Source organism: Amblyomma maculatum, chromosome 5 (assembly GCF_055883805.1).
Source record: "Amblyomma maculatum isolate TAMU_Amacu chromosome 5, ASM5588380v1, whole genome shotgun sequence".
Lineage (NCBI taxonomy): Eukaryota > Metazoa > Arthropoda > Arachnida > Ixodida > Ixodidae > Amblyomma > Amblyomma maculatum.
Window position 1 is genome coordinate 136,466,431 of NC_139348.1, and position 24,322 is coordinate 136,490,752.

At 48.5% G+C, this 24,322-nt stretch overlaps 1 protein-coding gene across 2 annotated transcripts in view; it reads right to left on the reverse strand.

Moving 5' to 3' along the window:
- Nucleotides 1-244: 244 nt before the first annotated feature.
- Nucleotides 245-24,322, reverse strand: part of LOC146189676 (uncharacterized) — a 43,007-nt gene continuing 18,929 nt past the window's right edge. For both annotated transcript variants that reach the window (XM_084604449.1, XM_084604450.1), the window contains exons 2-3: nt 11,565-11,684; nt 245-5,169 (exon numbers count right to left, since the gene is read on the reverse strand). In XM_084604449.1, the coding sequence (XP_084460575.1) occupies nt 4,583-5,169; nt 11,565-11,684 (707 nt within the window). In that variant the 3' untranslated portion in view covers nt 245-4,582. The remainder of the gene's footprint in view (nt 5,170-11,564; nt 11,685-24,322) is intronic.

A 24,322-nucleotide genomic window follows, 5' to 3' on the forward strand; every position in this document is an offset into this window, starting at 1 on the left:
GTACTTTTCTACGAAAGCTGGGCTGCTTAGATTGGCACAGTTAATACGACTACTATTTGGTCTGATATTATCAGCTCTTCAACGACTTTGCTGTACTGCGCGTCAGGTTCGTCGGGGCATTTGAAGAAAAAAAAAAAAGGAAAGAAAACTATCATAGCACTGATCAAGCGACACATGAAAGTTATGCGCCCGCATTTTAAAGGCGCTTTACAGGTGCGCGTTTGATGAGAAAACAGTGGCAATATTTCTGGCTGGCATACCTTTCTTTTATTACTCCATGAAAAAAACTCGACTCTTCCACACTCGTGAAAATATAACACACAACAAGCAATAAAATATATTTTTATAATACGCGCACACAACAGGCACATGTACTGTGATGCACACAGGCAAGAACAGCATAAGCGACACGTAACAGTATTTAAGTCCACCGCAGGCGCCTCGCTCTATACAGTTGTCGCGTGAGTACCTTAGCAATAAGTCGAGGCGCCTCAACGAACACTGAACACGACAAAGGCCCGGGCAAAACATAGCAGGTGAGAGGAAAAACGATTGGAGAGCACTCCAGCTGGAAGCCCCAAATTTGCATGCATGAGATGAATTTGCATCAAATGACCGCAGGCCACAGAGTGCTCTACATTTGACATTCGGCGATGTAAAACTTGTGCGAGACAACTCACAGATGAAATCGGCACACATTAGAACGCCCACGGTTTTCGTTTCTGCCAGCTTGCACGTACAAAAATGCTTCAAGAATGGTTATGACCGCCGAGATGTTACGTGCTCAAAAATATGATGGTGCTGCTTTTTTTTTTTTTTTCGCTTGGTGTGGTTACTTTAGTTGATAATACAGTCCACTGAAGTAAATGAAAACATGAATGAAAGAGCCTCGAAGCAAAGTGAATGAGCGTTGTGCGGCTTGACGTTTCTTTGGTCACCGAAATGGCCCTCAATACAGAAATGAAAAAGGCAACTGTGCCACAGACCAAGCAGCGTATATAGCAGTACTGTTCATGCAGGTACGAATGCGGCCATATGGGGAATTGAATGACCACCTTGAATATGGTTAGATTTGAAACATCCAGCTGACATAAAGTAGAGGCCGCCGTGAATATCGCAGCCAATAGTTACTAAGATTCTGCCACGGAGAGCAGCGCTCACAAGCGGAGAGCAAAAGCACCGATTCTTTTCGTTTTGAGACTGCTCTATTGCGCCCTCACGATGTCATTAAGCGGCCGCTATGAAGCACATCTCAAGTGTCATTCGACAAAGCTAAGAGATCATGGTTTCCAAGGGCAGTGGCTACACGACAGGACCCTCGCCCTCATAAGTTCGTAGGCGGGAAGATTGCCGTGGCAGAAGGCAAAACGAAGGACGACTTTCCGTTGAGGGCAAGCGCGAAAGACACCGCGTCACGGAAATATGCTGTCCAAACCGAACACTAGTCTAAAACAAAACATAGGGCTCGTATAAGGCACTGCCGCAGGTTCCAGAAAAAAGGCGCGAAGTCAACCTGCGAAGTGGAAGGGCGCGCTTGCACTCAAAACTGCGGCACATTGTACTTGCATATTTTTAATATCAGTGTCACAGAAGGTGCTCATAAGCGCCTATTCCATATCGAAGACGAGGAAACAGCACACGTCTTTTAATGTCTGATGTCACTTGTATAAGCGTGCCGGAAATACTTCCAGTCATATTTCTCCAGCAGCGAAGACTAGATGGCTGTGCACAATGTTGCGCGCACTTCGGAGCTTAAGGGTGCTGCTCTCTCTCTCGCGCACGAGGCGCCTCAGCCCGTACGCGCAACACTGTGTTTAATTCGGAAAGGAAAACCTTTGACTGTTGACAAAACATGCGATGGTAAGCAAATGAAAGGTTTCAGCACTGACGGCCTCGAACGTGCCCCTGCTCTTTCCAAGCGAGAATCAAGCGTGGTCATAGGAGAGCTCAGCATATAGCTACCGCCAGCCGCCAAGAATCCATGCGCAAATAGCCCCGATGTGTCATCCGCGCATGCGTATTGCAGGCTCGCAGTAGGGCTAATTGCCATACGTATTGTGTGCAGGGTCATCCACTTCTAGTTATAACACGGTCACTGCTTTCAAAGTAATATTGTCTCCGACGCAGGCGCATATCGAAGTAAAGCAGAGCAAGCACAAAGGGACTCGGGGGCGGGGCTTCGCATGGTTTGCCACTTAGCCTCATTGCAGGGTGAGGTCGCACGCAGTGACACTTTGAAGGCAGTGAACGTGTTACAGCTAGAAGTTAACGACCCCGTACATGCTTAAACCTCATGCCCCGGTGCTAGAGTATTTCTCGTCATAAGGTATTCAGGTTGATCCTATACGTTGCAAGACGCACGTAGAACGACAAATGCGCATCCCCGAAGGCACGTGATGATTTAATTTGTGTAGCATCTGTGAATTAGCAGTTCAATGTGAGCGGACCTGTAGACCGAAACCTACGCACCGAAATGAAGTGTTGCGTATGACCACATTAAAATGATAATAAGGTCCATGAAATAAACAATTGTGACCCATGAGTCTTGTGAGTCAAAGAAGGTGCGGCCCCTCCGGTATAGAAAGGAACAAAGTCTGAGCTTTCAGTTAATGATCATACTCCTACATTATGAGTGAAAGCATGTTTTTTCTTCCTGCTTTCCAACTAGGTTTCCTCTGGGCATACAATATCCAAAAACAATTTTCAACTTTAGCAGAGAAACAAACATAAAATAGTCTATTTGTTCCAAATAGTTGTTCCTTTTCATATGTAATGGAGGGACCTGAACAATATAAGGTAAATGGTACTAAGGAAAAAAGAGCACATGCATATATTTTTGAAATCATAAATGAGGAAAAGATGTATTCTTGATGAATGTAACATAGAGTAACTAATTTTCATATACAAATAGCTTGAATATGACTGTTCAAAAAAACAAGAACACACATACACATACTCTTGACATTTTCATGAAATGAAGTGTTTCTCGGGTATCGCGAAAGTGTACGCCAAAACTTTTGTAACATGAGAGGGTGCAAGAAACACAGAACCAAGTACTTTTTCTTCTACCCCTGGAGCTCCAAAAAGAAAAAGAAAAATGTACGCGTGAACTATCTACAGAATACACAAATCTCTAAAACAACATGTCATATGATAAGAGCAACGAAAGATGCTTGCTTCCTGCAGCTTCTCAGTTGATTGCTCAACTACACTACCGTTGATACTATTCCCTGCTTGGCAGGTGTACGCCTTAAAGTCAAAATCTGTTTAAGACAGCAGGGCTTAGCATATTGGAGCCGATGTTGCAAAAAGGAGACTCTTTTGCATCATAAAAACAGAACCATTGGGTACAGCCATGACCAATCCCAAGTCAGAATGGAAACAACCGTCCATATCTTTTGAAAAGAAATAGATTATTTATGTGAAATAAGAAAACGAAAATTGCATTTCTGAAACAGTAGTTTCACAGTTCTACATTAAGTGCGTCCCTCATGGCCTGAGTAGCTTTGGGTCGTTAACATAAACAAAGCTAGTTCTCCTTTAAGCATATTCTTTGTCAGTCGGATACCTTGAGTTTGCGGCACCTATTATGGTAGACTAATCACACCGATTTTACAACAAGACGTTATGGCCAATATTTTTTTTTGTAGACAGTAGATTTTGGATGCTGAGTGGAGGCTGCCCACAGCACTGTGCAGCTACATAGCATTTATGGCACATAAGCTCAGACGCTGCCAATGCTTCGGAGCAGAGGCAAGCGTTGTGTTGAGAGATGCTGGCAACCAATGCTCAAGAACACTGCATTGACTGTCATCCATTACGGCGATGACATCGGGAAGCATGAAAGAGGCACATTCTATCCCTGCATTGGCGTGCCGCAGTCAAATAATTTATACAGCGCCGTTACTGTTTAGAACAGTGTCAAATTTTTACCGAACATCTCGAGCTCCTCTGCATGATTTGATGCTCAACATGACATGCAGCAGTAGATAGCAACGATCACGGGGCTTGTGGCCAGTAAGTTTCTACAATTATAGATGGCGAACAATGCTTCGGAGACGACGCTTGCACACCCTAGGAGAACAAAGGTTCCCCCCTCCTCCGTCTCTTCCTCCTCCCCTTGGGGGCGTTATTGCCAAATTCTGCTGCCGGCATCCTGTGAAAACACCGGAAAAATAGATTCTGGTAACCGGCTGAAGAGGCTCAGGGAAGAGTGGGATAGCGAACAGACGAAAAACCATTCAAGAGAAGCTACTCGTATCCCTGACAGTACCGACCGCTATACGATCATACCCGTCACAAAATCCCTCAGAGGATCCTTGAATAATCAATCATCTTCCATGCATTTAATGTGGAAATCTCACCACTTTTGGCAGCCATATCAAATCTGTATGACTGCTGAAAAAAAAATATTTCGGGAGGCCGCCGACAGCTGCTTTTGGGTACCACCTGCGTCTGCTAGTTTATGGAAGCTGGCCATAGGAGTTTTCCCGATTTTCTACTCTTAATTTCGTAACAGGTATGATGGAAACACACTGCAGAGTACACCAACGATCGTCCAGACGAGAGCAGCCTTCATTTTCTACCGTCTGCTCTCCGCATCTGCCGTGTTGCCCCCGTCAGTGTCACGGTGACGGTGAATCCGTTGGTGGTTAGGCCTCTCTGTGGTCGTGGTCGTCGCTTCCAAGGACTCCCCACCGACCGCCTCTTCCTGCGTCCTGTGCTGGCGATGGTGGTGGCTGTGATAGCGGTTGTGCTCGCGTTCGTGCTGCTCCGAAGCAGACGGCTCCCCCTGTTCACTCGCAGACGACGCTCCACTATCCGTTGCAGACGACCCGGCAGCGTGCTGCTCTCTAGCAGACGACGCGGCAGCCGACGCGTAAGTGTCGTAGCGGACCCGGTCCCGGCGCTCCAGGGCCACACGGTGACAGCACTTGTGAAACAGTACGCCATGGTCGCCCACAACGCACTGTTCGAAGGTGCGCATTAGCCGGTGTCCGTAGTCCGGGATTCGGTTGCGGCCGTAGAAGCCCATCTTCCGGTTGTGAGCCCGGTTCCGGTTCCTCATCCGCAGCCGCGCGGCGTAGAACTTGGCGAAGCAGTGGTAGCCCTTGTCGCCGGCGATCTGGCCCAGCATGCAACACGTGATGTCCCGCTGGTTCTCCCAGCCTGCGAGAATCAACGAGAACGAAAAGAAGGTGTTGGAGGCCATTGAGCTTTCTTGTGGGTTTGCGTCCACAACGTCAGCAACACGCATCTAAATTTCAACCGTACGTTTCACCTGTTTAATTTCCCCTACTGCCTTATATTCGCACAGCAGTGATGTGCCTTTGTGGGCGCATATATATACTGCGCAGGACCAACCTCCTAAATGGCTGCCGGTTTCTAGTGCATGCATATTTCTCCCGCTATTTCGATGTACGGCTGGAGTGTGCTGTATGATGACAGGAGGGCGTGTGTTGGCATCACTAGACACTACTCGTGCATATAAGGCATTTTGCAGGCCAGCGAAAATTATTTCCACACAATAAAGAAAATATTGCGCCGATGGAGCAGTCTAATACAGCGGCTAACATAGCTGACTTGCTACCTTCGTGGCGGGTTCAATTTGGTTTGGTATACGGGGTACATATCTAAAAGAGACTCAGGCTATGAGGGACACCGTAGTGGAGGGTTGTGAGAATTTTGACCACCTGAGGTTCTTTCAGGTGCACTGACATCGTGCAGTACACGGGCAACTTGCTCTTCGCCTCCATCAAACAGCGGGCGCTGCGAGAACATGCTCTTTCCCATGAGGTAATGGTGCACTCTAAAAACTGCAACAGTGTCTTCGTCCCTGCTCGTCGCTCAGTTCGTGCTCATAATTCACGGCTCTATATTTGCGATCCGCCGAAGACTGTTGGGCTACGAGAGTTTACAGGACGCGGCCGTCGCTCCGAGGAAGGCCTCACACCCCTTGCGCGTAAACATGTTTTCCTACTCCTTCCGCGCATCGCGCACGCGAGCGAGACTTGTCTCTCGCGGTGGCGAGGGCACGTGGCGACCGATAAGTGCTCCACTAAAACGACCCTCCTCCGGACGACGCGAAAGTACTCAGTTTTTTTTTCTGTGCCAAAACATTGAGAGTCTAGAGTGTGTACAAACTTCATGCTTGAAAATAAAGGACGGAACTTACGGCCCTTAAAAAAAAAAAATAAAAAAAAATGAAAAAAGCACGCTCCAGAGGGCTCATTGACAAACAAACAAACAAACAAAAAAAAGCTACTTGTATTTTTTTTTTTTTTCTTTTCAGAGTGCTGGGAGATTTCTGGGCTCGCTATTTTTGACCTGCATAGCATAGCCCGCCAGTCGCAAGCCGCATATATAGTGCAGAACTGTTAGCTTATCGTTTTATCTCCAATGCTTTTTTATTGGGAAGGACACATCGTATCATGTTGACAGTACCATATAGTGTACTTCTGCACTTCCTCATCATCAAGGTCCTTCGATTTGCCTTTTTGCATTTGCATTGACCTTTGGTCATCGACCTCTGTCCATAGGTGTCGTCCCAATAGCGAAACTGCCGACTAACATCAGCAGTCGAGCGACGTAGCAATGTAACTTAAGGAAGCTGCCCTTTTGCGTGCCACGGCCGGTCTCGAGGTAGAGCGCGCGCTCTTAGCGCGCTCTCCCCCGAGACCGGCCGTGCGCGTGCTCGTCAGTCTACGCCAGGGTAGAGAGCGATGAGGGTCTCTCTACCATTTCTAAGGAGGAGTTCCGCCGGGCACGGCGCACTGAGATATAGCGGAAAAGAAGACGTAAACGTGAGTCTGGTAATCCCGAAGATGTGACTCGAGGAAGAACTTGCGAAGAGGCGACGGAGACGACAGGCAATGATAGCGGTCGAATCACAGGATCAACGAGCAGCTCGACTGGAGGTTCAGCGAAATCGTGATGGTGCAAAGAGAATAGGAACGGCTTTCGCAAGGATTTGCTGGTTTAACCAGTATAGACTACGACTAACCATCATTCACGCATCTGAGCGTCTTACGTCTGCGTGTTTTGGATTTTTTTTTTTTTTTTTTTTTTTGCGCGCGACGTTCGAAATAATCAGGTGCCCTAGCTACAACATACGCCTAAACGCGTTGATAAGTGTGATGGCCAACTGTCGCTCCTTGCGTCTAGAACCGCACACATGGCAGTGATAATGGCTTAGTGAATAAAAACAAAATGACTGACAATTACCATACTCGGTAATGCTAAATTCGAGCGCAGCTTTGCAGGTATTTTAGATTTGTAGGGCTGGGTTAAAGAAGTTGAAAGAGACGCTTTCCTATATAAGCTGTTTAGTACATCACACGTCATGTCAAACGTATGGTATGCAGTCGTTAGCTGACACATTATGTGAAAGGCCTCCTGACGTATATATTTTAGCCTTCCGAATGGCCTTGTGCCCCACATGTCTTTACTTGAGACTCGGAGGTCCCGGGTTTGATTCCCATATCACCTTTTTCCAATGGCACAGGTGAAGAGTTGACAGCTGGCCTATAGTCTATACAACCTTAATGCATGCAATACATGTGACCTGCCAACTTCCACATGTCAGGGACATATGCTCGGGAGTTTTCGCTGACGACGCCCGCCGCCGCTGCCTATCCTCCTCTTACGCTTTCCACCTTACACCTTCACCTTCCACTCTTCCATCGCCACCCACTTCATTCTCCAGGTGCCACAGAAGTATACCACCCACAATGCTTAAAATAGTTGCCACCCACAATCTCGGGTGAGTGCAACTAAGCTTCGCTTAAAAATAGCACGCGGTAGCGCTCAGCAGTCCATCAGGATCCCCACTCTCCCATTCACAAGACTGCCCGAGATATGGCTGAATTCCGGACGTGCCTCACCGGGTGCGACAACATCACAACAATGCGGGGAAAACCTTCCACGACCTAAGTTTTTCATAAAAACACACGCATACTGGCTGCCGATACGGAGGTGCTCCCCGTTAGCGTAAAGACAGGGACGATATGGGCAGGAAAGGTTGGCGCGAAAACCGTATAAAAAAGTCGGACCGGGGGTGATGAATGTGTTCAGCTATATATAGATGTCGACGTGTCACTATCTGCGAGGTTATCAACTGGTGGGGTGGCGGTTGTTTGAGTTGAGTGAGCGAGCGTTGAGCGTAATGATGCGTAAAGGCTTTCCAAATAACTGTGCTTGACCCGTAGCCATCCGTCTCCCATACGCCATGCAATGGCGGGCGTGGCTGCAGCCTCGGTGGCTTACGTTGACCAACTGGCGCTGGTCTGCTGAGCTAGAGAAGAACGTCTACATTGGTCTCCACACACACACACACACACACACACACACACACACACACACACACACACACACACACACACACACACACACACACACACACACACACACACACACACACACACACACACACACACACACACACACACACACACACACACACACACACACACACACACACACACACACACACACACACACACACACACACACACACACACACACACACACATATATTTGGCCTTCAAGAAAGTACTTTTCTCTCTCATCCCTTTCTCTATACTGCCGGCAGGCCTTTCAACACTTGGCAAATGAACAAATCTTAACGCGATAGAACATTAAGGGTCCCGTTCAGTGGGCAACCCGTCGTCGGCATGTAGAAAATCCGAAAATCGAAGCTGATAATAACGTCGCAACGTGACTCTAACATCGTTATGAAGGGAGGGCTTAGGGGAAGCCTCGACGCACTAACCAACGTTTCGACAAGAATCGTCTCCGTCTGGGCGTAGAGACGTTGGTTAGCGCACTGAGGTTTCCCCTCCACCCATGTTTATTACAATTTGTCCTTCCAGACTTCCAGAACACCACCTTCCAGCCTTTTCTCTACCACGAATCTAAGGTCTTTCGGACATAATAATAATGCTTTGTTCATTTCACGACGATGATTCAGGACGCGGACAAGCCAAAGCCACTATCAGGCTTGTAATAATGTAAATTAATTAAGCTGAAAAAGGACAATAAGATGGGACTTGAAACCGCTGCCCTTGGAGCCAGGGTTAGACACGGTACCCCAAGGCCACCGATACATTATTTTCCTTTAAGGTATTTATTGCACGTCTTTATGAGCAGAAACGAGCTAGTATTAGGTCTGACCTTATAGCCGCTAGACAAATGAGGCAATTTTGTCCTACATCGTTAAATGGAAGACGTGTAAAAAAATACAAATAAACAGCGTCCGTGACTGCGAAGTTGTAGGCAAAGTGGACTCCAGGCCGTTGAAGGCGCCCATCAACGTTATCGCTTCATATTTTCAAGATGGAGCTTAAGTGTCCCCCTACATTTCTTTTGTAGAGCTTCAGTGCCCCCGACTTTTCTTGACTGTTCTTCGCATAGCTTAAAATCCCTGGACCCTGACCTGAAGCTCCGCTTTCCACCTGGCCTACCCCGACGCGAAGAAAGTTTGCCGTGCCGCCTGTGGGTTGGTGTAGCATTCCCAAACTCGTGTTCTTTTATGATAGGCATGGCAAACAGCCCTACATGTACAAACTGTGGATGCGACGAGTCTATAGGCCACATTCTTTGTGAGTGCCCGATATACAGTGAGGAAAGGAAGTGTCTGTGCCGTTCGCTGGAGCTTTTAGATGGACGCCCATTGAGTGAAACTAAGCTTTTAGGTCCCTGGCCACGGCAATCGTCTGCGGCGAAGGCCTCCCAGGCACTGCTCCGCTTTATGAGAAGCACAGGCCTAATCGAAAAACTATGAGTTTGCTATGACATGACTGTAACGTGATGTGGCGTGTCTGTTATGTGACTGTATTAACTTCAACTATCCCTCTCTCACAACTTTTATATCCACTCATCCCCTTCCCCCAGTGCAGGGTAGCAAACCGGTTGCTTTTACTGGTTAACCTCCCTGCCTTTCCTCCTCATCTTCCTCCTCCTCCTCCTTCACGTAGCGACAGAGGAAACAAGCGTGTTTTCGGACGTTTCTTTCTTCTTCTGGTTGGTCTCAAGTGACCAAAAAATTCAGGGCCGCGATACTGCCAGGATGCACAAAGCTGTCTCGGAAAAGTAAGACTCCCCATCGGCTAGCCTCTCCCGTTCCCAGCGCCTGTGGCGGCGTCAAGCGGTGAATGCAAGGTTGAGTCGTCGCGGTTCACTTCACTTCCGGCCGAAGGCTGTTTTGTGTCGCCTGCTTCCGTTTGTGTCGTCTGCTTTCGTGTTCACCCATCCGACGGGTGACAGGCGCATTCATCAACCGCTAGGTTCGCTAGGTTCGGCCATTAGCTCGGTCAGTCCCCTTCAAACTTCGCTCGCGCGCCTCGTGCGAAAACATTTTTCTTCCACCGCGAAAAGCTCCAAGTAACCTCAACAGCGCTCCTCTCAGCAGGCGGTTGAAAGATGCGTGCGGAGACGACTGACAGGCGACTGGAATTTAAAGAGGCCAGCTAAGGAAGTCAGCGGGGCGTGAGGAGAGCAATGAGACGTCACGAAAAGAAACAACTCGGGAATAAGAAAAAAAAAAAAAATAAAGGGGGCAGGGAAGAATGAGTAGGCTTGTTCTCATGCACACCAGGGCAATGCGCGTGGAAAAACAAGAGGCTAACAAAGGCCACCACTAGCATAGAAGGAAAAAGTTGCCCAGGTGTGAAGAAACAAACACTCGAAAAGAGCGCGTTCAACGACCGGTCTTCGGAGACAAAGCTGTCAAAAATAAAACGCAGGTAAGAGACAAAATGATGGCAGAAAGAGCGATGACAACGGGCACAAGGCTAAAACGACGCGCGATGACAAGAAGAGAGAATAAAATTAATTACACACGGGACGTAACATGGGTGCTGGTCACAGCTTATTTATTGAAGGAAAGATTAGAGCATATATATGTTCGCACACTGCACGGGCGCCACATTAGAAGGAAGGCATGGTTGGTCAAACGGACCCTTTCCGCCACACCGGCCAATGGAGGACAATACTATATAGAGTCCCACGTACGTAGTAGTTAGAGCCGCGTGGTTAGCCGCGGTGGTTAGAGCGCTCGACTGCTGTGCTTAAGGATGCAAGATAGATTTTTCGATGGAGGCGAAAAGAAAGGCGCCCGTGTGCTGTACGACTGCACATTAACGAGCCCCAAGTGGTCGAAATTTCCAGAGCCTTTTACTAGGCTGTTTCTCATAGCCCGAGTCGCGTCGGGAAGTTAAACTCTATAAACTAAACCATACGTTAGCGGCTTCCGCAAAGAATATTATCATTGTCGAGTAAGCTAGCGTTCATATTTTTGACGCAACTCATTTCATGCTTACACCTACTCGGAACAGCGCAATCGACTGGATTTTTTTTTTTTTTTTTTTTTTTTTTTCAGTTCTCCACCGATATGCAACCTGCCGCCGGCATTCGGTCCAATAGATATAGATGCGCCCTCGTGTGCAGCTGAACTAGCCGAACACCGTGACAGGTTGGAAGAATTTCGCAGTTGCCCTGAGCAAAGTGATTCCGTTCGAGGAATCTCATACGTTTGCGGGTAGCGTCGTTTGCCTTTCCACACTTACTCGTGGTCGTGGAAGGAGTGGTCGTAATGCTGCGCTCCGCAGGGCTTCCACTGTCCCCTTCTGAGGGCGTATCATCCGTGATTATGGCCTGCTGGTCAGAGTCCATATGCCGAAGGTAATCTGCGAAAGTGAACAACAAAGGTGTAAGCAGGTAAGAAAAGGAACAACAAAAGCAGACATGCAAATTGACCCCATCATGCCATGCGCATAGAAAACATATGGTTCATGGCACAGACGCTCCTGTACTGTCCGGAACATCGCGGGATGGCAACACACACACACACACACACACACACACACACACACACACACACACACACACACACACACACACACACACACACACACACACACACACACACACACACACACACACACACACACACACACACACACACACACACACACACACACACACACACACACACACACACGTGTACGTAAGTAGGTACGTTAATATACAGCAATCAATTATCGCGCGATGCTGTCACCCCGCCTCCACGATCGGCTGAAGAACCGCAAGCTATATTTAGTCGGCGTTTGCTACACGAGAAAAGAACCACACCAGACGGCCAAGGTCCGGCGATAACGCAGCCGCGTTCAAAACACGTCACTTGGCGATGTCTCTCTGTGACAACACTATACGCCCGGCTGGACGGGTGCAGAAGCGATATGGTCGCATGCACTTGAAACTACGCACATTTTTGTTGCCCAAGAATTACGCAGTAGTGTGACGGTCTGGGCCGATTAAATGGTAGTACACATGACGTATATGCCCCAACGTCGCAGTTGTGATGCAATGGCGCAAAGCTGCACGCGTATCTGATTGGCTTATGGCTGCCTCCTCAAGTTTGCAATGCCGAACGCTTCGCGTTATACTACAAAATAATTCCCATGACGTCACTCGCAAGCTTGCAGAACGGCATGTTTGCGGACTAGATGGTGCGATTTCGTTTGGGTAGGCCATCTTAAGCATTAGGGCACGGACCCATCACTGCAAGAAAAGTATGACAGAATGTCATGTTTTCGGACTAGTTTTTACTGGTAGGAACCGACGTGTCCATTTTCACTCTCCGCGCCCACGTCGCAACGTTCAAGTATAGTCCACGCAATCTGTCCTGCTTGTCTTTCTATGTCCGTGCATCCATGTCCGTGTGTTCAGGGTGCCTCACTCACCCAGATGTGCTAAGACGGGACAAATCGCTCATTTGGAACAGTGTGCTACGCCTGTCAAATGTGCAGCAGTGTGCGAAAAAAAGACTGACAGTGAAAAGCGAGGTAATAAAAAGCGCCTTTGTGTGCGTTGTAAAAAAAAAAAAAAAAGCTTTTAGAGCGCTGCAGAACATGCACTGGAGAAATGCGAAAGCCTGAGCGTTGCTGCTGTAGTTGCAACACTAGGCGCGTGGACACCATTTTTTATTTTTCTGTTCTGTCATGCCGCCTAGTGGATTCGCCCGGTACTACGCTTGCGGAGCTCGCCCGCACTCGTCCAGATGCCGTATGTGTATGGCGTACTTAGGCTAAACGAAGGCGCAGCGCAGATTGAAGTTCATGATGACGACGATGTTCACTGCACAGCGCGAGAGCGTGTTGCAGTTTTAAACGAGGCGTGATTGGCTAAGGCGAGCGTCCTCCAGTGTGTGAGCCAGGGAAGCTGATGTGTTCGTTCTAGCGCGGGTTTGAAACCCTGTCGCAGTAGTGCTGTTTTCCTTAACTGTCAGTTAATGCGGACGCGCTCTGATGACAGGCTATGTCCACAGACACCCTGGTGACGTCACTTATGAGACAAGAAATGCGTTCGCGCTAAAAGTAATGCCTACGTATGCACAAAAACTGATGTGCACAGCATTCTACAAATTAAAATAATACGGATATTGCATATACACAGAAAATAACGCGGTCAGCATTCCAACCTATTTGTTTTCACATCACAGCCATTTGCTACACCCGCCGGGGTGGCGCAGTGGTTACGGCGCTCGACTACTGTTCCCAAGGACGCGGGATCGAATCCCGGCCTCGGCGGCAGCTTTTCGATGGAGGCGAAAGGCAAGGCGCCCGTGTGCTGTGCGATGTCAGTGCACGTTAAAGAACCCCAGGTGGTCGAAATTTCCGGAGTCCTCCACTACGGCGTCTCTCATAGCCTGAGTTGCTTTGGGACGTTAAACCCCACAAACCAACCAACCATTTGCTACAATTCCTTTCAATACCCGCAATACTTGTGTCGAAAGGCACTGCAGTTATTCCATTCTAAGGCCACGGTGTCTGCAATACCTTTCAATGCAATGCAATATACCGCTGCATCATGGCCTCGCATCATGTCAAATACCATACGTATTCGTCACACTTTGTTTGGTGTTTGGAGAAAAAACACCGTGCGCGTTGTTATAAAACTAGATAATCCTAATAAAAACAATTTATAACACAGTCTTATTCAGCTCTTTCTAATAACGCTTTTTGAAACAAACCTTCCTGCTTGAAGCATCAACAGAGCTGGCTCCTCATATGAGCGATCGAGGATATAATTTGCATCAGAATGCATCCGGCGTTTAGATCCTCTAAGCGACTTCCGCAGCGGTCAGGGACAACGGAAGTCCGCCTTTTGCCGATATCCTCGCACTGCATTTAGCAACGGGAAGCGAGAGATCGGGACCTGGTTTCCTTGTACGCAGACACCCGCAAAGCCTTGTTGGGATGCGCGCAAGCTGGTCCGGATGGTGAGACGTCAATAGGATATAAAACGAGACAATAGGACGAGGAAGAAGACGGCAAAACAGACGCGTCCTGCTAAAACACCACGAAAGGAGAGGGATTAAGGACACAATAGAAGCACGAGGCAGAAGGAAAGACACCACACAGGGATGACGATGGCGGACCGCTGACGAATCTTCCTCTGCCGATTCATGTTTTTTTTTTTTTTTTTTTTAACACAGCTTTTAAAGAGAGCGTTAAATGTACCGTTCGGCGGAATATCCGGTGTGAGCGACAGCGTGACAGGAAAATCCAGATTGGTCGGGAAGGGTGGCAATATAGTGATACCGCTACACGTAGTCACGCCGCTTAAAGAAGAAATGATAGCCAAGTACTGGAATAGAACCTCCGAGCCTGTCGGTCTCAAGTCCGGCACGCTGCTCTCGAGAAAAGTTAATTCATTTATCGCACAGCAGGCAGCACAACCGCACTGACAGTGTTCCAGGCCTAGCTAACAAGGCCGCATTCCGTGAACTCATCATCACATCAGTATCCTGTAGCACTCCGCCCGCACATCGAAATTTCGCGAGGCACACACATCTAATGAGCAAATGGCAGCAACACAAGAGGTCAACACTGCTCAGCACCCCCCCCCCCCTCCCTCTCTTCCCAAGCACTCTGATTACAGATTTCTATAAACGTGGCGACTCTGCGTGTCGATCTATCATGCGGCTCATCCACAGGCTAAAAAGTCCCATGAGCACAAAATGAGAGTCTTCTACTGTAGGCAAACATCTTAATAGCACAGGGCTTATCTGAATGTCATTCATGAGAGTCAGTTGAACAATGACACCCCCCCCCCCCCCCGAAAGAGGAAAAGAAACACAGACAAACAGCGAGATAATACACGTCCCTCCCCCGCGTCCCAACATGTTTACATGAATGCGACAGCTAGCGCATCGCATCGCACCGGGTTCCTATAGCGCATCGCACTGATGTAAACAGGGGTAATGCGCCAGGATAGCGCATCGCATTAATGCGTCAGGCAGGGCTGAATTGAGAGGGGTTCGACTTTCTCCGTGCATGTAAACCCGGTCGCATCGCACCGAGGAAAAGATGGCGGCGTCCGGCGAAGCGGCGGCCGCTACCGCCACCAATTCGTCGTTGCCGCTCCACTGTGTCTCGCGTTCGCTGCAAACGAGTGATGAACGAAGCTTTTTATTCGTTTGAAGATGCCCGCACCACGCAATTCTGGCAACAAAACATATTTTAAGATAGCTTCAGGAATCAGGCAGGTGATAGGCTTAGTAAGCGTTGTTGGGCGCCATGGACTGAAAGCGCGGGATATTCAAATGCCTTCGGGTTGTATAAACAATAGAGAAGTATTTAATTTCGCTTCATACGCTGTTTTGGTATTTATTCCAGCTTTCCTTTTATTCTTGTACGTATAAAATAAATATTAAACAAATTTGAAAATTTTACAACCTGGCGCCACTAATGCTTTCGATATGCGACACCGTGTGCCGCCACCGCCGCGCTAGAGATGATGCGCTACATGTAAACGCTGTCGTATCGCATTAACGTGAGGCGCTACGAAATGCGATGCGATGCGCTACTGTCGCCTTCATGTAAACACGGCTATAGAGTGGGAGATGGTTTCTAGTGCTTATAAGTGAGTGCACCAGCTTCTCCCGTGACGCGTAAGAGCATGAGCGCCGAACTGCGCCCCACACTATTAACGGTCACGACTACACATTCATATCAGTGTTTGCTTAGCAAAAACTACACAGTCGATCTCGGATATATCGAACACGGATATATTGAATTAGCACTTATATCGAACTCTCAGGATATCCCCTTGAAAATTCCATGGAAAAGTAAAAGAGTGGTGTTCACGTTTACCGAACTCCCGTACAGCGGAACATTCGATATATCGAACTGCACCCCGTGCCTCTGCAAGGTGCGCTTCTCCCAGCGGCGAGCTCACGATCATTTTTCACGTGCGGAGCCCGGTAGGCTGCGTATTCTTAGGCATTTGATAGCAGCGCTAACGCTGTTTAAGCTGAAAGTCGAGTCCGCTTTTAATCTGGCCTTCGGTCTAGCGTGTTGTTTTCATTGCCACTTTGTTATCGAGCGAAGTTAGAGTTCGATGCACAGGACGTTGTGCGGTGAAGCAAGCTTTGCTGACTGAAGGCTTGCGGTGGTCCTCACAAGACTAATTGCTTAGCCGCTGAAGGAAAGGAGAGAATCAGGTTTACCCTATCTAAATTGAGACATTATTGCGGTTATAATGCCAGAAAGAAAATCAAACATCTTATTATCTGCGGTGGCATGTTCCAAAGCCCCGTCCGCAGCAGCTGTGATGTGGCGCGAGACGCGAGGTGCGAGTAAGGTGGGCTCCGACGCTCCGCTGTCTCCCTACCGAATATTTGGAGCGCGCACTAGGGTGTCGAAGCGGAATTTTTTCGGGTTCGGTACAGGTTCGCTTTCGGCTCCGGAGATGAATTCCGTTGCGGTTGAAACTGATTCAACCTTGCTCGAACTGATTTAAGCAGGTTCAGAAAAAAAAAAAAAAAAGATCTTCGGATGTAGTTTTTTTTTTTAATCAACTTTATTAATACCGAGTTTTCTTTCCTGTTCCAATATTAAGAAAAGCTCGAAATTCATACAGTAGTATGTCTGTTGTTTTTTCCATCAGATGTGACGGGATCCACTTGGTTCTACAGACCTCACCAAAATGTTTATAATGAGTGACCGACGATTATGAAGGGAAAATAATGATTATTTCTATTGGCACATAACTAACGCACCCAAAGAAAGTTAAAATAATATTTCCTGCTGCACTTCTCAGCAACACAAAATTTCACATAAATTTTATTTTAGAACGAAACCTCTGTTATACTACATGTACAATTTTGTTTCGTCCGGCTCCCACTAAACGACTTTGAAATCATATCAAGGTCAAACCAAGCACACACCCCAAGACTAACGATGTATGTACCATATGTGTGACCACGCTGGGGTGGCACAGTGGTTAGGGCGCTCGACTACTGTTCCCCAAGATGCGGGATCGAATCCCGGCCTCGGCGGCCGCTTTTCGATGGAGGCGGAAAGCAATTAAGGCTCCCGTGTGCTGTGCGATGTCAGTGCGCGTAAAAGAACCCCAGGTGGTCGAAATTTCCGGAGTCCTCCACTACGGCTTCTCTCATAGCCTGAGTCGCTTTGGGACATTAAACCACACAAAACCAAAACCAAACCATATGTGTGACTATATATCGAACAGCACGCGGACGCCATTGTATTTCGCGTTTATATGGAGGTGGAAGAGCGGTTTACAAGCAGCCATAAAAGCGAAGACAATCGAGTTATACATTGCCAGCACAAATGGGTCACAACCATACCGCAAACCGGTTCTTTTTCCGGTTCGGGTTCAGTTCCAAGATGGCGGAAAAAAATTCGGTTCCGTTCAGTTCCGGTTCCGGGTGAAAACTCTGATTCGGTTCCGGTTTTCGGTTCGGTCCCGATTCAACACCCTGGCGTGCACACGCGTCCAGGGAATGAAACGTGAAGGTTTTGTCAAGCGCACCCGCTTTTCGACGGCTGGCGCAAGATAGCTCGGTGTACGGGTGCGCGCGCCTACGCCTCGCGAATTGCTGCCCTCGCGGCGAGCGCTGGGCTCCAGTATGCCGGCAGGCAGCGATTAGCTGCAGGAACCCTGCCGCTGGCGTGGGTGCACCGTATTCACGCTTCTGAGTTAGAGAAAAGCTCACATCTGTTAACTGACATTGACCGAATTATTGAACTATTTCGAGATTCTCTTCGAATGCGATATATCCAGGACCGACTGTAAATGTTTGAATTCATATGTATTAACAATTAACCCCGAGGTTTCAGATCAGATTCCGTGTACCGAGAGCAACAACGCGGGTTCAGAAAGAGACCACTGCGCCAATTTCCGGTGTCTTATATTACGGCGTCCATCAAAGCTCGAGCCTTTTTTGGACATTAAGCAGATATAAACCGAATCAAACCATTGTGCTGGCAAAAGCCACGCGCCAGACATTGAAGCAATGGATTCCGGTTGAGGTATTCCGTATCTGTCAGTTCTCGCCATTTCTGGGCGTCATTTTGAGCATTTCCCGCTCGTGAAAAAGTGCGGGGTGCCTAACAGCCCGACTCGCGCTCGAGTAGTACGCATCCGGACGAGCGCACTTCAGCTGGCAGAGATGCAGCTCGAGTGGCTGTCATTCAAGATAACGCGCCCGATAAGGTATAGGCCCATCTACTACGCGTTCGCCTCTACGGGCTCTTGGGTGATGTCTCTATCTCAGCGGAGCTGAAATACGCCCTGCAGGGCAGCTAAGGGGCACGTGGAATATCAGTGCACGACGTCTCATCCATCATCTGCGCGGACTACCAGGGTGCGACGACGAATAATCTGCCCTTTCGCGAGCGAGAGAAGGGCAGGGTGAACGGAGTATGAGAATGAACGTTTGATTGCGTAATGACCGCACATCATTCATTATCATCCGGACTATATATACCCACAGCGGCGAAGGCCTCGGCCATATTCCTCCAATTAACCCGGTCACACGCTAGCTGCATTCACTTGACCCCTGCGAACTTAATCTTAAACTCGTCCGCCCACCTCTTAATCTTAAACTCGTCCGCCCACCTAACTTTCTGCCGCCCCCTGCTGCGCTTTCCTTCCCTTGGAATATAGTTTGTTACCCTAAGCGACCATCTGTTATCTCCTTTTCGCACTACATATGTCGTGACCATGCTCATTCCTTCTTGATTTCCACTAGAATGCCAGTAACTTGAGTTATTTTTCTGACCCACTCTGCACGCTTCCCATCTCTTAACGTTACCCCTACCATTGTTCGTTCCATAGCTCTCTGTGTTGTCCTCAATATAAGTATAGAACCTTTTTCGTTAGCCTCCACGTTTCAGCCTCATAGATAAGTACAGGTAAGATGCAACTTATACTTTCCTCTTTGGCGACACCGGTAAACTGCTATCATAATCTGTGAGTACTTGCCAAATGCTCTCCATTCCAATCTCATTCTGGTAGTTATTTCCCCTTCCTTATCCGGATCTGCGTTACTTCCTGTCCTAAGTAGACATATTCGCCTACCATTTCGAGTGCTTCGCTACCTATTCAGAACTGCCGTACCTTCTCGAGGCTGTTGAACGTTACCTTAGTCTTCCGCATATTTATTTTAGGCCTGCCATTTTGCTTTTCCTGTCTAGGTTATCAATGATAAGTTCGCGTACAGCATTATCCTTTAAAAAAAAGAAAGAAAAACACTTCTTTAAAAGAGCTCTCAGTCGCACCTATAGCCAGTTCAACTAATGTAACGTGAAAGGAAGACGGACACGAACAACCGAAATATACTCATATCTTTATCCGAGAGGGCTCCTAACATAAGGTGATTCTATCAACTAGCACAAATTACACCTATCAGGTTGAAATCAAACGTCCTCAACGGAAGTCAGTGTGTACGCGAGTGGTTTAAGTTGAGAAGCACATATAGAAGGCCGCAACTTCTGGAAGCCGGTAGTTCAATTCATCAAATCTTTGCCGCGGCGGCAGCTTTTCGATTCGGGGCGAAAAAGCAAGGTGCCTGTTTACTGTGTGATGTCAGTAAACGTTACAGAACTGCAGGTGGTCGTAATTTCCCTCCACCACGGCATCCTTCGTATAGCCTGAGTCGCTTGGCCACGTTAAATCTTAGAAACATAAACCAGCAGAACACCCTGTCAACGTGGCTCAATCAGGGCAGTAGCGGCATGGTTGGCGTAACACATCACGTGGCCACTCACAAATCATGGCACCACATGCAGACCACATGCAGCGTGTTTGATTTATATACTCAGATGTATTTTTAGATTCTAAGCGATAATTCATACGTATTTATGAAAACCGGCAGTCTTTCAGCATGCAAAGAGCGCGTTGCTTCGCCGAATGAAACCACTCGGACGTGAAAATAGAGGTGTCTCATGGGGGCGTGCACTCTCCTCCGATACTGGGCGTGCCAGTCCGTTGCACGTCACCATACGTCCCATGACGTCGCGACGCTCCTCGGCTCCTCATTGGTCAGTCGCAGACTCCTCCGCAGCTGGAGCGACGCTCGCCCTGCGGCTAGACCGACGAGAATCGCAGCGTCGCAGGGCAAAAATCGCATCATGTGAAACGGGCCTAAGGCTTGTTGAACTCAAGGCTGCTGGTTCGAATCCCGGCCTCTTTCTGACGAAGGTGAAGCGCGAACACGCTGGTGTGTTAAGCGCTTTCGGCTAACTTCAAACAACACAGCATAGTCTAAATTCGATCTGGGGCGCTCCTCTGCGGCCTCTGTCAAAATCTGTGTGCTGCATGGGGACGCTGATTTGCATACACTATACGTGATGTCACCACAAACTGCTTTTTCGTGGAGCCCTACATCGAGCGTGAACAAATACAAGCCACATAGCCCTAGCTGCAGCATATTGGTTCATTTTCTTTCACAAATACTATACAGACAGCAACGCTGCCAAAATATAGGAGAGGCTTACAAGTGCGTCAATAATGAGTTTTAAAACATATCCATATCTGAGCCCTCAGCAAAGCAGGAAGCCAGGCAATTCCAGCGTCCCATTCCGTGGCGTGGTTTAATAGAGATGTTTACCTTGCCGGAGACGTACTATAGTTTTCGTTTGCCAGTTTACCGGACCGCTCTTAGCCAGGCGCAGTGGCTGAGATGGCACCCACCCCTGCCAATGCACATGCGCAGAAGGGGTCCGGCAATACGTCTACAATAGTACGTCTTTCTAACATCGATCACTGATGTAAACGTATCTGTCACATGGTAAAATCCTTGTGATTCATTCAATAATCTAGCTGTAGCCATTGGATACGATGGCGGGAACGCAAAGCCATGCATCATACTTAGGTCATGCCGGAGAACATGCGGAGCAACATTGGAGCGGCAGGGACAGCAGTTAAGATTCATCATCAGCATCAGCCTGACTATACCCACTGCAGGGCGAAGGCCTCTCCCATATTTCTCCATTTAACCCGGTTTTGTGCTAGCTGCATCCAGTTGACCCCTGCGAACTTCTTAACCTCATCCGCCCACCTAACTTTCTGCCGCCCCCTGCTACGCTTTCCTTCCCTTGGAATAATCGGACATGCTACTGCGAAAGAGGGGCATCCTTTTCGGAGACAGAGTTGTGCAAGCCTTAACACGTTCAAAGGCGCGAGAACTAGCTACACTGCTCATTCCAGAAAAATCCACAGCGGAGGAAACGGCAGTTAAAACAGTGGTCGATGCGGAAGATTGTTACTCTAAGCGACCATGGGTTATCCTCTCTTCGCACTACATGTCCTGCCCATGCCCATTTCTTCTTCTTGATTTCCACTAGAATGTCGGTAACTTGAGTTATTTCTCCCACCCACTCTGCACGCTTCCTATCTCTTAATGTTACTCCCACCATTTTTCGTTCCATAGCCCTCTGGGTTGTCCTCAACTTAAGTAGAACCCTCTTAGCCTCTACGTTTAAGCCCCATAGGTGAGCACAGGTAAGATGCAACTGTTGTATACTTTCCTCTTGAGCGATACCGGTAAGCTGCTAGTCATTATCTGCCAGTGCTTGCCAAATGCGCTCCATCCCAATCTTATTCTTCTTATTTCCTTTTCAAGTTAACATTATGCTCCATCTATCGGAAAGAAAGCTATAGGCGATGTGACCGGTGGCGGCGAGTCGACCGAGTTGTTCGTTGCTCGGGTTCGATGAACCACCGTGATCCGTTGACTGCCGACAGCCCAAACCGAACAGGTCGGTCGCCTGGACAGCAGGCAATAACTGAAAGTAACGCGATTACCAAGCCTGCTACTCTGCTTGAGCAGAGACCAAGCCCGCCCAGGAAGTTCCCGAAAACGATTACGGCCGAGTCGTGTCACTGCGCCAACAAACCTGTTACAATATAATAAAAATAGAGGGAGGGAGGTCAGAATGCGGTCGTTTGCCACAGTGCTTGCAGGAGCAAATCTAACCTCTAAATAGTTAGGCGGCGCGGTGACAGGCCGACGCGCAGGCACCTTCCCATGGCCGCTATAGAACGGTGCAGCTACCTGAAGGTCGCGAAACGAGCAGAGGCGATCGCTGCTGTACACATACAGCTCATAGAAACCCTAGTAAACTCAGGAAAATCGCACTGGCGTAGCACCGTGACACCAGCAGCAGATACTCGCAGCAGAAGCAGACGACTGTGCGGATTCTCACAGCCGCCTACTTCTGTTTCATGATAACATTACACTCTCTTTCTCGCTGGAGCAGCGGATACTAATTAACAACAGAATAAGACGATTGTGAGACAGCAACACAAAACACACGGTGACGAAACGGCAAAGTCGTGGCCTCTTGATCGTGTATGATGCTAGCGTCGAACAGCTCGCGTGACTTATCAAAGTCGCTAAGCAGGTACCCAAAGTTTTGAGACAAAATTTCGGCAGCGTTGCCCGTGCATGCTCAGTTAAAGGTTACAGCGGAAGGACACTAGACCACACGATGGAACAAATGTGTGTTCCACCCACTTGCTCCTTTCGCCGGAGTCTTCTTGCAGTGCAATCTAAAATTCCTGTGACCGCTGATTACACGTTAAAGAAACCAGCAAGAGAAGCAGACGACAGTGCCTTCGCGCGACCGTCTGCTTCTACCAGGGAGCAGACGAGCGAACACGCAACGGGCGAGGTGGTGTACTCCATCGCCACGCAGGTTACGGTAAACGCAGCAGAGCTTGAAACGTTGCATGGTCGTTGCGTGTCGGGCCCGATTGTGTGCCCGTAACATTAAGATACGCTCGAATGCGCTCGTAGCGCGGTGACAGTGCGCAGCCAGCGTGTCCGCCGTTAGCCCTAGTTTCTACGAACACTGCATCGTTTTATCAGTTCCAGCGCGAGAGCAACGGGGCATAATCGCTCTGCACTCTCGTACCACTCTCCGAGAGGGCGCGAAACCGCCGGCCGCCTCGGGGAGCTCCCTGGAAGTCAATTATTACGTCACACCGCACAGGACGCGCGAAAACACTGCTTAGGCACGCATCGCCAAGTGCAAGCGAGGTAGCACAGTGAAGGGGGTAAGAATGTGCGCGGCTTGTGTGTGCGGGAGGGGGGTGAAGAGAGGGTGCATTAGATTGGATAATGGCGGCCGGGGCGGGATCAGGACGGTTATGGGTGAGCACGTTGCCCGCTCATCCTGGACCCCCCGGGGACCGAAAGGCCAGCTAGGCGCGTGCGCGAGAGCACGTAACACAAGGGGAGCACCCTTGGAAGCCGTGCACCGTATAACTTCACGCTGTTTAAGCACGGTATCAAGACAGCACGTACTTCCACCCGTCGAGTTTACTTGGTTCAAGCAGTCAAGGATTCGACGAAAATTCGTCTGGCAATGCTAAAAAGTGAGAAAAGATACACAGTCACTGAGCAAGTAAAAAATTGTGAAAGACGTTTCGGAACCTATCATCATCATCATCAGCCTGACTATACCCACTGCAGGGCGAAGGCCTCTCCCATATTTCTCCACTTAACCCGGTTCTGTGCTAGCTGCATCCACTTGACCCCTGCGAACTTCTTAACCTCATCCGCCCACCTAACTTTCTGCCGTCCCCTGCTACGCTTTCCTTCCCTTGGAATCCAGTTTGTTACCCTAAGCGACCATCGGTTATCCTCTCTTCGCACTACATGTCCTGCCCATGTCCATTTCTTCTTCTTAATTTCCACTTGAATGTCGGTAACTTGAGTTATTTCTCTGACCCACTCTGCACACTTCCTGTCTCTTAATGTTACCCCTACCATTTTTCGTTCCATAGCCCTCTGTGTTGTCCTCAACTTAAGTAGAACTCTCTTGGTTAGCCTCCACGTTTCAGCCCCATAGGTGAGTACAGGTAAGATGCAACTGTTGTATACTTTTCTCTTGAGCGATACTGGTAAGCTGCTAGTCATAATCTGCGGGTGCTTGCCAAATGCGCTCCATCCCAATCTTATTCTTCTTGTTATTTCCTTTTCATGGTCCGGATCTGCGGTTACTAC